This window comes from Arvicola amphibius, chromosome 5, assembly GCF_903992535.2.
Source record: "Arvicola amphibius chromosome 5, mArvAmp1.2, whole genome shotgun sequence".
Taxonomy (NCBI): domain Eukaryota; kingdom Metazoa; phylum Chordata; class Mammalia; order Rodentia; family Cricetidae; genus Arvicola; species Arvicola amphibius.
In genome coordinates this window covers 29,671,514-29,687,908 of record NC_052051.1, presented here as the reverse complement: position 1 = coordinate 29,687,908, position 16,395 = coordinate 29,671,514, and the positions used below count along the sequence as shown (strand labels likewise).

General features: G+C 50.6%; 1 protein-coding gene across 1 annotated transcript; it reads right to left on the bottom strand.

The window, feature by feature from the left end:
- Positions 1-14,198: 14,198 nt before the first annotated feature.
- Positions 14,199-15,933, bottom strand: Nkx2-2 (NK2 homeobox 2). Its single transcript, XM_038332048.1, has 2 exons — positions 15,675-15,933; positions 14,199-14,761 (listed from the first exon to the last, which is right to left on the bottom strand). The coding sequence occupies exons 1-2, from the start codon at positions 15,931-15,933 to the stop codon at positions 14,199-14,201; spliced, it is 822 nt and encodes a 273-aa protein (XP_038187976.1).
- Between the last annotated feature and the right edge of the window lie 462 nt (positions 15,934-16,395).

Genomic DNA, 16,395 nt, shown 5'->3' with positions numbered 1-16,395 from the left:
CAGCTTGAGGGACCAAGTTTCCATTAGAGCTTTTCATTGTACCAGCAGGGCTAGGAAGGGCGCTTGACAACGGTGTTCATAATTGCTTTGTCTAATTGCCTGAGATCAGGGTGGGAAACTTTAAAAGCATATCTGCATCGAGAGTGGTATTTCAATTCATCGTGTTAATTTTTTTCGTCTGTTGCTGATATCATATCTGATTTAATGAGATTTCATCCTGCCCACAGAAAGGAATGAACAGGGAGTAGGGAAGGGTTAATCTAGGAGCAAATACCGCTGCCCATCTCTTGCCCCTCACCCTGGCTTGTATGTCCATTAAACTACCTTAGGCAAATACTGTTCTACTGTCTCACCATGCAACAGCCCACAGGGACTTCTGACACTCCAGCTTTTCGAATGTAGAAGGCATCCCTGCCGTCCGAAAGCACACACTCCATGGAGGACTGGGACATAGCCAGGTAGAGTCTGTTTTCTAGATTTCTCCGAAGTTGGCAAATGGGGCAGTTGGTGGGGGCAGGGCAGAATAGTCTAAGCTCCGAGATTCTGTCTGTCACTCTTGTAGATGAGGAAGCGCTTAACTTTCAGCCCTCCATCACTAAGGGGGAGAATTACACTTCAGACTAATTTCCTTTATAACATAAGCATATTTTTTTTTCTTAGTACAGTTCTAGAGGGCTCTTCAGCCCATCAGAGGGATCTTTTGCATACAAAAGGCTAAGAATTGGGGGGGGGGGTGTCCACTGTGTAATAATCAGCGCCCTCTGTCTTTCCTGCACTTCTGTGCTTGCTCTCACTCTGCAGCCTGGGTTGACCTTACACTTAACAACAATCTTTCTGTCTCAGCCTCCTAGTTGCTGGGATTACAGGAGGGAGCTGACGTGGCCAGCTGGTAATCAACATTTTTGAGCACTTTTCTCTCCCTTCCCAATCCTAGCCAGGTAATATAAGAAGACAGACACTAAAACTAATGATATTCAGCCAGGCAGTGGTGGCCTTTAATCCCAGTACTCAAGAGGCAGAGGAAGGCAGATTTCTGAGTCTGAGGGCAGCCTGGTTTACAGAGCAAGTTACAGGACAGCCAGGGCTACACAGAGAAATGCTGTCTCAAAACAAAACAAAAAACAAAAGCAAAAAACTCACGATATTCAAAACACAAAAACGTAATGATTTGTGGAGTGGCTTCCAGTGAGAGGCGGTTGAGAATGACATCATTGTGTGTGTGAAGAAGTAAGCACACCCTACTCCCTACGCAGCTCCTAACCCTTCTCTGTGGGCTACTCACTTCAGAGTGAGCTAACGGGCTCAGAGAGGAGCTGAAGAGCCAGCTGCCATTGGCATTTGACACAATGTGAATTAACATCTTATAGGGCAGTCATAGAGAGCAACACATACTTTTCTCTTACAGCTCTGGACAAATGCACAGTATGCTCTAGAACTTTAGAATCTGATCCTGGAGCCACTGGCCACATGCAGCTGTTTAAAGTAACAGCAAGGAAATGAAATTTAAAAGTCAGTTCTTCACTTATGGGAGCCACATTTCCAGCATCTGACCACTGTATGTGGCTTCTGGTGCCATATTAGAAAGCACAGGTAAAGAGCTCACCACCCAGAGAGTTTGGGCTGGGCCTGTTTCTTTGGCTTTCTCTCTAACTGAATGTTAGATTACACCTTCATCTCACCCAAATCCTGACCACAAAGGGTAGGATTATCCTTTCCTGTTTGTTGAGTCGGGGTCTCACTCCCCAGGTTAGCCTTGAACTTACCATCCTCCTTGCCTCAGCCTCCTGCATGCTGGGATAACAGGTGCATGCCCCCACAGCCTTTGTGAGCCAGTGAGGACCTGGATCAGAGTGTAAGGAACTAACTCGTCCAAAGCTACACATGACCGGTGTCCATCCTCTGTTGTTAGAACTGGTTTCTTGGGCTTTGTGCCCTCTAAGTATTCATGGCAGCAGCCTGTCTTAGTGTTAAGTGTGGCAGGGTAGCAAATGCAGTGACTCTGAGATGATGGCAGAACAACCCAGCTATCACTCTCCCTTCTCTTCCAGGGATAGATGGTTTCCCTCTCAAGACCTTGATTCTCTCATCTGAAGAAATCGAGAGAGTGGTTACACAGGGCCACTACAATTCCAGCTTTAACCAGTCAACAGCTTTCACAGTTGCTCTTTATTTATATGGCTTCTGACATTCTCCCCAAATGGCTGAAGACCATTTTAAAGTTTGCAATGGTAGCCAGGCCACCTGAGCAGGTTTCCTGCCGACGGCTTGACAGGAGGTACCCTGATGAGACTCCTAGAGTTACATCTTGGCCCTTGTCCCAAAGTCTGGCTCTACATACCACAGCACCAACACCCTGCAGGATCTGTATAAATGCAGTTTTAGAGTTATGAAGCTGGAATCGGCACTAGAGGAAATGCTTAGTGATTCATTTATGCCCCAAATTTGAGAAACTACGGTTAGGGGTATGGAGAAGGTAAGAATCCATACAAACTCACCTATGTGTAAACTGACTGGAGGGGGGTGTATGATACAGATGTGGGTGATGCCACAGCTCCATCCCCCCAGCCAGTAGGGATAAAGCCTGTCCCTCCAAGAATTTCCAATTGGAGTTTGACCTACTTCTGTGGGCAGAGTTCCCTTCTTTCCTGTCTCAAAAACTGTGAATTTGAGATGAACATTTAGTTTAGGAGTATACCAGATACCTGCTGACGGACTTAGGGACTCATGAAGTGAGTTCTCCTTTGAAGCTCTCTGGATCACAGTAGCCTCTTCATGAAATCCCAAAGGGCATTTAGACTTAGCGACCAAACTCCCAGAACACAGTGGTTTTATGGGAATTCTTGAGGTTGGATGGACTTCAGGCAGGGTGGCTGCAAATTCCTGAATGACTCAAAGTGATATGAGTTTGGTACCTGTAGGGTTCACAGGTAACCTAGAGAAACACCCTGTTTATTCCCATACAAGAAGAAAGAACAAGACACTGTAGATTAGAGCTTGGGAAATGGCTGTTTCAGGTCAGGGAGAGAAGAGGTAGGGTCAGGATATGAAAGTCTAAGGCACAGGATCAAGCTGCCCACTTCAACTGTGATTCTACATCCAGGGATGTTTGAGAGACTGCTCTGTACACCTGAAGCCCACTGATGGATCTGCTGGGGAAAGGTGAAGTGTTGGAGCTCCTACGACAGATAGAAGCCAACAACTGGACACGAACTTCAAGCTGAACCTTGACTTTGCCATTCTTCTGTAATCTCATTCGCTGAAAGAACAAAGTCACCAGAACAGGCTGGTTGGTGCCACACGGCTCAGAAGTACGCTTGGCAGTGAGGACATAGATTCCACTGTACCTAGTAGGGAGCCCAACCTAGTAGGGAGCCCAAAACTGTATCTTTGAAGGTAACTGACTGAAGAGCTTGAGTCTCAGGGCCGAACACGGTCACCTAGGTAACTGATGTGGTCCACCTCCTTCTTGGTAAGCATCACAAGGTTGCTGGCGGGAAGTTCCCCTCTGTGGATTTCCTCGCTGTGGTATTGTGGAACTGTATGTTTGAGCACAACTGCTTAGATGAGCTCCCATATCTGTAGGTTTTCCCAGTGCTTTGGCGGGGGGGGGACTCTGGAGAAGAGAACTGCTAACTTGCTTCTTCTGGATGTCCATCATCACCATCATCATCACCATCATCATCACCACCATCATCATCATCACCACCACCACCATCATCATCATCACCACCACCACCACCATCATCATCACCATCATCATCACCATCATCATCACCATCATCATCATCACCACCACCACCATCATCATCATCACCACCACCACCATCATCATCATCACCATCACCATCATCACCACCACCACCATCATCATCATCACCACCACCACCATCATCATCATCACCATCATCATCACCATCATCATCACCACCACCACCATCATCATCATCACCACCACCACCATCATCATCATCACCATCATCATCACCACCACCACCACCATCATCATCATCACCACCACCACCACCATCATCATCACCACCACCACCATCATCATCATCATCATCACCATCATCATCATCACCACCACCACCATCATCATCATCACCACCACCACCATCATCATCATCACCATCATCATCATCACCACCACCACCACCATCATCATCATCATCATCACCATCATCATCATCACCATCATCATCATCACCATCAGCAGCAGCAGCGGCAGCAGCAGCAGCAGCAGCAGCAGGAGAGTCCTACAGCAGTAAGAGAATATGGAGGAGGCTATCGGGTATGAGGAGAGAAGATACAGAGGGGGTGAATGATAATACGGGGAAGGTCAGAGGAAATGAAGGAGGTGAGAGAATATGGAGGAAGTGCCAGAGATTATGCAGGAAATAAGTTCTCTAGGAGGCCAGAGAGTAAGTAGGAGAGCAGACATGGAGGAAATGAGAGGGTCTGTAGGAGGCAGTCAGAGGACACAGACAACCTTGCCTCAGTCCGTGTTTTCCCCACCAGGCCACCCTCTCTCTCTTCAGCCCACAGTACATAGGGGAAGAGAAGACGTCTAAGGCAGTAAGTTGCCCATGACCCAGCAGACGATCTGACATTCACACACATGCACACAACACTAATTAAACTTGGTGGGTTATTGAATGCTTCTTTAGAAATTATGAAAGGAGAAGGGAGATGTATTGAGGAGGGTTCTGGAGGCAGTGAAGGGGATGAGAGGTAAGTGACGTGTGTATGAATATGATCAAAACATACTATACAGATTACAGTGCTGTCAAAGAATAAGTACAAAATTATTTTAAAAATGAAAACAATATAAAAATGTCTAAGACAGTGACAAGTTCAGGGTGTACCTGTAGGTGTTCCACATACAGCTGGTGAGGGCTGGCAGCAAAAAGACGGGGTGCTTTTGCAAAAATGACTTCTTACTCTGTGGAGGCTGCAAATCCGAGGTGTCAGGAGGGTCGGCTTCTGGGACCTTTCCCAAGCTTGCAGAGAGTGTCTCCTCCCATGTCTCTTCCCATGTCTTCTCCAGGCTTCCTCCCTGCCTGTGTGATCTAATGCCCACCACATGACCAGTCTCAATCAACTTACCTCATTGAGTGTTCTCTTTCCAGGGGTTGGAGATGCGGCTCGGAGGTTGAGAGTATTTGTTGCTCTTGCAGAGGACCCAGATTCAGTTCCCAGCACCCATATGTTGAAAAATAGCCACCCTCAACTCCAGTTCCAGGGTTATTTGAAGAACTCTTCTGATCTCTGTGGGCACCAGGCATGCCCAAAATGCACAGACATACACACAGGCAAAACACTAAGGCATATAAGTTAAAATAAATCCTTTAAAAAACGAAAAAAAAAAACCTCTCATCTGTTTATAGCTCATATTCTCAGACCCCCTGGGCTCATTCTTTAACCTGCCAATTTTAGAGTGTGCAGCTCAGCTCATTACTCTGCCTCTGGCGCCCCTCTGAGGAGTCAAGTTGGCTCTTTGGTGACTATCAAAAGTGACCACATAGGCTAGACTTCAGAGAAGTCACCTGCACACCATGTGTCCTGGACTCAGAACTGACCAGGGGAGCTCTGCAGACTGGAGGGTGCTTTGCTGACCGACTCGCACCCTCTTTCATGAGATGAAGGGGTAGGAGCTGAACTGAAGAAGGTGGGAGCTGGTGAGTGATGAGCAGTCAGGTCACCGGTCTTGAGGGACCAGAACCCTGCTTTTCCATTTACACAAGAGAGACTGCTAGAGTGCAGGACACCAGAGTGACCAATCCATCGCTTTTCTCCATCTCCCGCATCACATTTGCCTGGGGTTACTGTTTCCTTGATGCCCCACCATCTAAGAAATGTGCTGGATGCTCACCCTACAGGAGCACGTGACAGTGAGTTACAGACAGCCAATGGCCTCTGAGATGCCAGCATCAAGCCCAAGATGAAGATAGAGGAGGCAACGAAGGAAGCCGTGGCAGGGAAGCGTATTCGACTCTATAGGTAGTCTCACAAGCAGCCAGCCTCTGAGGGCCACTGGAATCCGTGCCAGGGGGAACCTCTGTGGAACATGCCTCATGGTCATCTGGAGCAGGAGTGCTGGGCTTTTGATTGGGCACCTGTACCTGCGATTGACTGAAACCTGTGGACTTCCTGCCACTGTCCCCTGTCCTGGAGATAGCCTCCTTTGCTCCTCCTGTAGGTGCAGACTTGTAGGTGCCAGCAGCCAGAAGCCATCCCCCTCCTCTACCCGTTGTGTATCCCATGAGAGGCTACGGATACAGTGCTTCTGCACCCGCAATGAACACTTTTTCTCACCCAGAGCACATTTCCTGCACCTGGCAGAGCTGATGTGTTCATTGGCTGATGCACTTTCAGACTGTCAGGTATCTTGTGTGCCTCTACTATAACAAAGTGTTGTTTATAAATCTAGCTCCCTATTTGATGTCCATTCTATAAGAATGGTACAGCTTTCAACACATACAGATGGGACCATTCCTCTGTATATGTATATGGTCTGCAAAATTAGACCCAATAACATGCTACCTTTTCTCCTTTACCTCACACCAAGTAAAAGATAAGCCCTTAGTTAAAGAAAAGAGCTCCAACTGGCACTGAAATAATTGTATTTATGATACTTCTGTCATTCTGGGAGTGGAGGTCAAAAGCTGGTGTCATCAAAAGCAAAGGACTAGAAGGCCACAGGGCCAGGAAAATTCAGGGTGTAGCCCTCGGATAGAACCCTCAGCCTCTCCTTCATTTACCTTCTATTAACATTAATTAATTTTGGTGTTTGTGCTTTGGGGACTGAAGCCAAGCCTCCTCCATTTCCACATGACATTTGCTGGTCCAGAGTGGCCATCTGGCCCCCAGTAACAGGACTTGAGAACGTGTTCTTAGATGGTGTCTGGAGGCTGGGACTGCCCTGAAATTCTGGACTGGGTCCTTGAGTGGCTGTTAATGAGGACCTGGCAGGCACTTCCTGGAAACTGAGACTGTGCTTTTGTTTCCTGGTTGCCCAAACTCAAATAATCACACAGAAGCTGTATTAATACAACACTGTCTGGTCAATGATGCAGGCATATTTCTAGATAGCTCTTACATCTTAAATTACCCCATCTCTATTAGTCTATTATTGCCACTTGGCCATGGCGTTACTTCATTTTCTACATGTCTTGTTTCCTCAGCGGTCGGCTGGAGTTTGCTTGATTCCACCTTCTCTCTATGTATCTCTGTTCAGATTTCCTGCCTGACTTTACTCTGCTAAGCCATTGGCCAAAACAGATTTATTCATCAACCAATAAAAGCAATACATATACAGAAGGACATCCCACATCGGTTTCCCAGCTAATTCTGCAGCGCAAGAGGGAGTTCCCTCCCACTCTTGCCCAGTCTTCTCCTGAAATGGGATGGATGTGCCCTCTGCTCCCAGGACTTTGTTGTTGTTGCTGTCGCTGTTCCTCTGGCCCATGTGTGTTGAGAGTATAGTCTCTCAGGAACCCAGTGTCATGTGTAGAATGAATTGTTACTGTCAGACAAGGTGATGTGGGGGAGGTACCTGCCAGGCGCTTTTGCACATCACGGCTGTGATGTCAGAGACCCACTGCTTGCTCTTACCACTTTATGAAGAAAGGCTCCAAAACATCATAGACGCAAAAGAAAGAAAAATAGAAAGAGGTACCTCCTATGGTTTCCAATTGATTACTGACAAGTGCCAAGTTTTTTTTATTAGAATAAATCACATTTTCCTGGAACAAGGGGACATTTTGGAGGAGTAGAAATATGTGATCGTGGTGGTGGCAGTAACAGAGATTTTTAGCATCAGCAAGGAGGAAGAGTGGAAGGAAAAGGCTGGATCCCATTAATCTCCCCATCACACTCTGGGGAACAGGCACAAAGACAAAGAAATTATAGTTCTTTCTTCGGAATTGCAGTCCTACTGTAAAGGGACCCTACCCAGACATCCCTCAGATCCGCAGCTGTCCAAAAGGGGCTCCCAGGCCTGTGTCGTCCTCCGACCTGAAAATCTTTTCTTATCCAATCTCGCCACCCTGCGGACACTACGGGCACCGCAGCCTCGGTCTTGGCATCCACCCGGAAGGTTTCGAAACACTGGCTTAAGAGATCAGTTTCTGGAGCTACAGAGGGGTTGCACATTGGTTTTGTTGTTGTTGTTGGGGGTGTCAATTATTGGGCAGATGTCTAGAATATAATCTTCTTGGCTCCCAGTCTACTAGTCTACCTCCAATTTCTTGGAAAGGCACCCGGATATAGGTGAAGGTGGAAGGCATCCCTACTCTTGTATCTTTTTCTTTCCGGATTCCCCACCCCTCGACTCATCCTCTGCGTTGTAGTTTAGGCCTTGGCACAAAGTTGGTATACTTTTACGGGATGGGGTGTTCCTGCCTCTCTCTCTAAGCCTCCGATGCATCGGTGAGGCGTTCTAGCCCCTGGTGGTAAGAGCACGCTACTGTGCGGCTTGCTGTGTGGAGACAAAGCATCTCTCCATGCCTTTCTGGTCTGCAGGATGCACTACAGCCTAATTGAATTTGAAGGACGAACAGGATCACCCGGAGGAAAAATTATTAGTGGCCGAAAGGTTAAGGTTTCTTCTTCCTAGTACCTCTCGCTAAAGGGGGAAAGAATTGAACCAAAGTCAAAATCTCTCTGGACTCTCAAAAAACTTGGACACCCTCCATTACACTCTTACAGAGCTACCTGCTCCACAGTCATCTACAGTGGTCTGGGGCAGCTCAGGATCATGGGGACCGCGCCTGGGTGCCACAAGCGGGAATTCCCAAGAACTCAGAACATTACTGACTCACGGGACCAGTTTGCTGTGGTTTGTGAATTGAGGACTTCAGAGAGCACGGAAATGGAGGGAAGAGAGGGCTGCAACCCAGAAAAAGTAAACGGAAAAAGAAAAAGTAAAAAGAGCAAATGGAGATCTCCCCTGAGGACGCTCACTTGCCAGGCCACCCAGACAAGTGAAGATGGAGCAGCTGTTCCCATGGTCAGACTCTAACTCTAGTTCCGAGAGTGACTCCTTGTCGGTCGGCTTTGGGGGCTTGGACCTGAGACTGCGCTTCGGTCGAGGGCAGCTGGGGGTCTTCGGTAGTGGAACTGTGTCTGGCTGAGGCTGCGTTCCAGGGACAGAGGGACTCCACGGGTCCCTTAGCGATTTGCGGGGAGAAAAGCTCTCGGGCGCCTCCTAGCGGTGGCAAGCGAAAATCCTAGCTTTTCCTACCCCACGTGGTTCGCTAAGCAGAGGAAAAATTCACTTGCAAGACCGCTTTTCCGCACTTGCTCTGATGGCGGCGCTGAGACCTATTCGCCTCTTTTAATAACGATGCCCTGGGAGTGAAAAACAGAGGCTTTTAAAATCCTCCCCTCTCCCCGTGTGTGTGTGTGTGTGTGTGTGTGTGTGTGTGTGTGTGTGTGTGTGTGTGTGTGTGTGTCGGGGCGTTGGCGAAAGCAATAAAACTCAGATCGCTTCCTTGCGAGATAGCGGCAGCTATAATGCTCCGAGGGGATCAGGGTTTATTTGCAGATCCTGGATAAAAGATGATATATCGACGAGGTTTAGAGTGTCAGTGCGCCTGGCCTCTCGGGAAGCCACAAGTACATATTTCCTGAAATACCACCCAACACAATATCTAATCCAATGCCACTTAAGCACTGGGAGGGGAACGCCAGCATCCCACAAGTTTGCACCCAGCTTCTACGTTAGAGGTGGAGAGAGACCAGCCCTCCCTGGTGGGGTGTGGGGCACCTCAACACTCCTTCCCTGGCCCTTGTCTTCCGTCCAAGTGATCACTAAACGATGGGCCTTAATAAATACGTTTGAGAAATGTCCTTATGTTCCGCAAATATTGGATTAGCTTTTCAATGGGCAGGCTCTTGAAAAGGCTGGAGAAATACACGCCAGGTCTCAACTAAGCCCAACAGTCAATAGGTAAGGAAAATAAGTTATTTCCCTGGCGGGAGCGGAGAGCGTTAAGAAGGTGGTGCCGGCTCTGTGGCATTATCTACTGTGATGGCGGTTCTAAGCACGCGAGAGGAGAAGGAAAATGACTTATAGTAACTTGACATTTTCGTCAACTTAGTGGTGCTCATTAGGGTCCGGTTTTCTTCAGAGAAAGGCCTCTACCTTCTGTTTTATTCCCACGACCCAGTCTGAAGCCTTTTTGATTAGAAAATATGCTGCATATTTGGATGATGTTTGTAGGGGTTGTTCTCAGAACCTACCCTGTCTGCTTAGGGAAGGCCACATGGGGTGTATTCCTTCTAAACACTGCTCTGTCCAGGAGACATTGAGAATTAAGGAGCGTCTCTTCAGGTGAAGGCTGAGGAGTAAGTTTCTAAACTGGCTCTCCTGGGCACTAAGATGCCAGCAGGTTATGCCTCCGTAGTTCAAGCCTTAGCTGGCTTTGGAAATCAAGTCTTTCGGAGGATGCCAACCGCCTTGGGACTGGCTGTGGGTGCAGTCTAGCTGGGCTGAGCAGCCCCTTGGGACCCTCTGCTTCTTGGGTATTGCCAGAACGATGTAAGAGGCTCTCTCACCATCAGGCCAGGAGTGCACGGACACATGGGACTGAGTTTGCATATACTCCAAAGCCCAGAAGTCCTAGGGTAGTCGGAGAATGACTAGGTCCTGGCACCCCAGGCCTGCCCAATGGTTTCATGGATACTCTGACAGTGGGAGTCTAGCTGTCATCTGACACAGTGCACACCAGGGGCCTAAACCGTGTGTGTGTGTGTGTGTGTGTGTGAGAGAGAGAGAGAGAGAGGGGGGGGGAGGGAGAGAGGGAGAGAGAGAGAGAGAGAGAGAGAGAGAGAGACAGAGAGAGACAGAGAGAGAGAGAGAGAGAGAGAGAGAGAGGGAGAGAGAGAGACTGTGTGTCATGGGGCCTAGGCGGGGTAAGCGCCCTCTGAAGCCATCAAAGACAGGGCGGCTTTTCCCCTCCTCCACCCTCCTCCCCAATAGATATAGCACGAATTTTTAATGCGTCTTCCTTTCACAGACAACAATACAGGGTTTGAAAGCCGGACACAATTTGGGTTTTGTGCGGGTCCCTCCTCGCGCTCCCTCGGCCCAGCTGGCCATATGGAATCCAGCATGGAGTCCGCGGATGACAAAGGGACCCAGTGACAGGCCCAACAAAACCCCAAGGAGACTTCTGCCTGACTCCGGGATTCACTGCCCGCGATAAGCGCGCTGAATGGTGCGGGTGGGGGGCTGGGGGGGCTTCTCTCTCTTCCCCTCTCTGTCCTCTGCGATCCTTTCTCTGTCCCTTTTTAATATGCACGCCTCTAACATCTCCAGCTCCCAGCTTTCCCATTGTGCGGTTTTGTGCGGCCCTCTGTAGATTGGGCGAAGATAGACTGCCGAAGCGGACCCCGCGCGGGGTGCGCTACCAGGGCGCTAGGGTTAGGGCCACACAGGGCTCCACGGGAGCTTTTATTGACTCCTTGGGGACCTGAGGACAGAGAGGGGGCGGGCGCAGGTCCACCTCCGGAGACTCGCGAGTGCACATACTGAGAGTACAGGCCTGTGAGCCTTAACCTACCAGGCAGTGGAAAACTGCAAGAGTTTGGTCCTTTACACTCCCTTGGAGGTCGGAGAGGCCTCCTTAGGATTGTGGCCAAAAGCCTGGACCGGGAACACTCAACCCTCATCCCTCCAGGGCTGCCCATTAGGCTCCCGACCGCCCCAGATACCCGGGGCTTAGGAGAAGTTGCACACGGGATAGTGAGTGGTTGGGTCCAGAGCAGGTTGGGCATCTGCCTTTCATACCGCACAGCAAACCATAGGCAGTGAATTCCCTGGCTTTTACAAACAGCAAAACAAAACCCCACAGTTTCCAAGCTTGTTCATAGAACAAAGGGAGACTTTTCAGCATTTAGGGGAACTGTCCTCTTCCCAGAGTTGAACCGGAGATGGGAAAGGACCTGTGGTGAGTTATTAGAAAGACTCCGGTGTCCTCAGTGATGGGGGGGGGTGTGTGCACAAGGCAGAATGAAGTGTAATCGCGTCCCTGGGTGCGTTGTGCAGATTTGGTCACAAGGATAATCGTGTTTGCTTTAGATATTGAATTAAATCTGATCACCAACTTGAAGGAGAAAAGGGGAAAAAATCAACTGGGATGGCTCCTTTTGCTCACCTCCTCCTGCCCCTAGCCTCAGAGTGGGAAGGATAGACACTATTTCCAAATAAACTGACTTCCAACCTCTCGAAGCTCAGCGATTGCTGGGTTCTGACGCACGGAGCCGTGAGTGAGACAGAGCAGAAAGGTATGTACTCGCCAGTCAGCCTGGCTCCCTGAGACGCTTACCCTCAGGACCTTCTGTGCTCCAGGATCAAGCAACTAGCTTAGTTCTCTGTGAAGGAAGAAGGACAGATCCAACCTCTTGGGACGGAACTGTGTGACTTGCCTGTCCTCCTACCCGAGCCCTGGTGACAAGAGTTCCGCTCTACTCCGACCTCTGCTCTCTGACCATTCACCCAGAGCCACGACCAAGAAACCAAGAACTAGCGCGATGAGACCCAACTCCACGAAATGATGGGGCATCAGTAATAAGGCCGGGCTGCCTAGGATCGCCAGTAAGCTAGCTCTCTTTTCTGGCTCCTCGGACTAAAGAGGTTGGAGGAGGGACCAGCAACACCTGGTTGTGCGCCCAAGCCCCAGCGAGTTGTTACTGACAGGAAAAGCCTCAGAAGCCCCAATCTTACTTCTCCCACCCTCACTCCGGCGCTGCCGAGGCCTTGAAGAGGTCAGCTAGGCCTCAACTTGGTACACAGATATTGAAAAGTAAAGAGAAAGCCATCAGACTCAACCTCAGACGCACCCCCCCCCCCCTTAGCAAGGGGTAAATCAAAAGCAACAAAGTGAAAGTCATCGAGTGTAGTGGCTTCAACAGCTTTTCAGGCTGAAGGAGCCACTCGTAGATTTGGGCTAGCGAGGGGGGCTTGCTCTCCTTGTTTGGCGTTACCCAAAGTCACTTTTCCTCCCCCTGTTGGGGATTCAGAGAGCGCACAGAGGCCCTCAAGCGCTAGGGCCAACAAGGACTTTGGACCACCGGCTAGCAGGCTGAAGGCCAAGCCGACCAAGCACTGACTGTCCCGGTCTGTCCGGAAGAGGCCTATCTCGGGCGATCCTCCACCGCCTGGGTATCAGTCCCCAGTCCCTGGGCTGGAAGAGGAAACCAGTACCAGCTCAGAACACAGCCGGTCCAAGCTCCAGACTTAATGCTGTCCGCCTTCCCGGCAGGCAGGGAGATAAAGTCAAACAAATTGAAAAACTGGCTTGCTTTTTTTTTAAACACAGGATTTTTATTAAAATTCTTATTTTAAAAAATTGAAAGCTTTTAGCGCCCGGCGCTCTTGGGGAACCACGCGGAGCTTCTGAGTTTCAAGCTCCGGGGCTCAGGATCCGGAATATGGAGCCGGGGGATGTCTCGCCTATACAGGTTTTCCTTTTTCATAGTTGAAAAATGTTTGCACTGAACAATTTAAAAACAAAAATAAAATAAAAAAGAAAAACGGAGGCAACTCAAACATAACCCATCCAAAACAAAGGACAAGAAGAGTTAGACCTGATGGGGATGCAGGCCCATCCAGAAGGTCATTTGGCAAGGATCACCAGCGATATTTACAACGAAGAGCGAAATCTGCCACCAGTTGTCGGAACGTGTACATGACCATAAATATTTTGCATTTTCTTATATAAAAAAGAAATCCTCTATATTTTAAAGTGTTCTCCACTTGCTTAAGGAGGCTGACAATATCGCTACTCACACAAACATATTTTACAAAATTCACGAAAGCAGTGCGGGGATGGGGGCTTGTCCTTTCTCTTTTCAAGTGACGACGTTAACGTTGGGATAGTTTGGTCCCCTCAGGGAGAGGCAAAGAAGCGAAGCTGCGCAAACATTCTGTAAACACGACTTAAGAGTTCTATCCTCTCCAAAGGTTCAAAGGAGGGAGGGATGGGGCAGAGTCAGGAGATGGAATCTGCCACTCTGAGGAGACACAGGCAACCTCCCGGTGCCTCCTCAACTGAGCCGAGCGAAGGCTCAACGCTATAATAATAATTATAATAATAATAATAACAACCGTGGTAAGGATCCAGTCCTCCTCGCCACCGCCGCGGTTGGGGTGGGGCCAGGGCCTACGGCCTCGAGTCCTGGAGGGTCGGCGCTCACCAAGTCCACTGCTGGGCCTGGACCAGGGGGTGTGCTGTCGGGTACTGGGGGGTGCTGGCCGAGCTGTACTGGGCGTTGTACTGCATATGCTGCAGCGACTGCGCGCTGTAGGCGGAAAAGGGGATGCCAGCCTGGAAGGTGGCGGCTGCCAGGTCCTGGGCTTTGAGCGCGTGGCACGGTTTGCCGTCCCTGACCAAGACGGGCACGGCCACGCGGCGCGGCGAGGGCAGGGGTGTCACCTCCATACCTTTCTCGGCCCGGGCACGCTTCATCTTGTAACGATGGTTCTGGAACCAGATCTTAACCTGCGTGGGCGTGAGGCGGATGAGGCTGGCCAGGTGCTCGCGCTCGGGCGCGGACAGGTACCGCTGCTGCCGGAAGCGCCGCTCCAGCTCGTAGGTCTGTGCTTTGGAGAAGAGAACTCGGCGCTTCCGCTTCTTGCCTGCGTCCCCCCCGCCGCCCGGGGTCTCCTTGTCATTGTCCGGTGACTCGTCGGCCGAGGGCTCTGGGGACTTGGAGCTGGAGTCTTGAGGGGGAGCGCTGGCCGCCAGCCCGTGCACTGGTTGGGGTGGGGGGGAGAGAAGCGCATCAGGCGCCTGGAGGCCGAGTGCCACCTGGGCCACCCGGAGCCCCAGGGATCTTCTGTGGGCCTGTGGCCCTGGACAGCCTAGACCCACTGCTTTTGCGGTAATCCCCGCCCCGCTCAGCGCCCGAGGAAGCCGTCGGGGTCCGCTAGAGGAGAGTCTGCGCAGTGGGGGCTCTGAGGTTCAAGTTTCTAGGGGTTCACACACTACTAGGAGAATTTAGTGCGGGGGTAGAGTGTGGATGATCCTTGAGGGTTAAGGGCTCCGGCCCCCTTAAACCGTTTCCTCTCTGGAGAGACGTGGGCAGATTTTTAAAAGGAAAACCTCACAATCCCGGCATTGATGGCTTGGCGGGGTAAAGCAGGTTTGGGGGGCTTTTGCTTTCCGGCTTTTTGGACACACACACACACACAAACACACACACACTTGCCGCCGCGTGCACCACACAGGTTCTTTACAATCATGCAGGGACAGGATGAGCTACTTAAACCAGAAGCCTCCTCCATCCTCTACCGCTAGCTGGACCCTGACTGCTGGCTAGTTCTAGGGAGCTTAATCAAACCTTCTGGGTCAACTGAGTCCAGGGGACTCCTGCCAGAGCCATCAGTCCGGTTGACATCTCTAACCAGCCCTTAGGAAGCACCTCTGTCCTCTGCTTTAATTTCCCACGTGGAAAAAATATGACATCAAATATTCTGCAGGGACTGGGAAGGATGGCTACTGAGGAGGTAAAAGGGTATACTAAGCGAATGTTTCAGAATCTTTAGGATCCGGAATGGGAACTTGGATCTTAAATGGCTTCTTCCCCTTAACTACCAGCGTCCACCCGGCCTGCTGCCTCAGCAATGGAGGCAGCCACAGCCCTTGCGGCCAAGTTTCGCTACTTACGGGAGTACTGGAGGCCCTCGGTGCTGGCCAGCCAGCGAGTGTAGGGGTTGTCGTTGCTGTCGTAGAAAGGGCTCTTTAGAGGAAGGCTCTGCACAGCGTCCAGGGCGCCCTGCCCCAGCGGCCCGGCCCTCTTGGCGGGCTCCGGCCCTTCGCTTTCCTCCTCCGGCCCTTCGGCCACAGAGCCTTCCTCATCGTTGGTGTCCGGAAGGTCCAAGATGTCCTTGACTGAAAACCCCGTCTTTGTGTTGGTCAGCGACATGGTTCCGGACCCGGCAATTTATGCCGCAAAGTTGTAGCTTCACTTGGTCAATTCCTGGAGCTCCCCAGACCGGGCGGGCGGGGGAGGGGGTTAAGGGAAGGAAAGGGGGAGGGATGGGGGATGGGTTTTAATTATTGGGATAATTATTATTTAAAATGAGAGGAGGACACTGTGGGAAAAGGGAAGAGGGAAAAATAATAAAGCCCACCCGGCGCCTCCTCTCTTCTCAGAAAGCACGCGGAAATGTACGCAGTGACTGGCGGCCCGCGCGCCCAGCGCCGCGCGGCCTCAGTTTGTAACTCCAGGAGAGGTGCCAAGGTGCCGTCAGCTCGGGCTCCGGCGGCCGCTCCGCGCGCGGTGGCGGCTGGTGGCGAGGAAAAAATGGGCCATTGCCCGAGCGATCAGTCCATATAAGGCTGGGCTCCACTCACGAACCTGGGGAGGGGGGAGGGGGAGAAAGAG

Bases quoted from the DNA above. Each gene is read 5' to 3' on its own strand.
- Nkx2-2 (XM_038332048.1), bottom strand. From the start codon at position 15,933: ATGTCGCTGACCAACACAAAGACGGGGTTTTCAGTCAAGGACATCTTG. The intron at 14,762-15,674 runs GTAAGTAGCGAA...CACCCCAACCAG, and splicing joins CGAGGGCCTCCAGTACTCCC to TGCACGGGCTGGCGGCCAGC.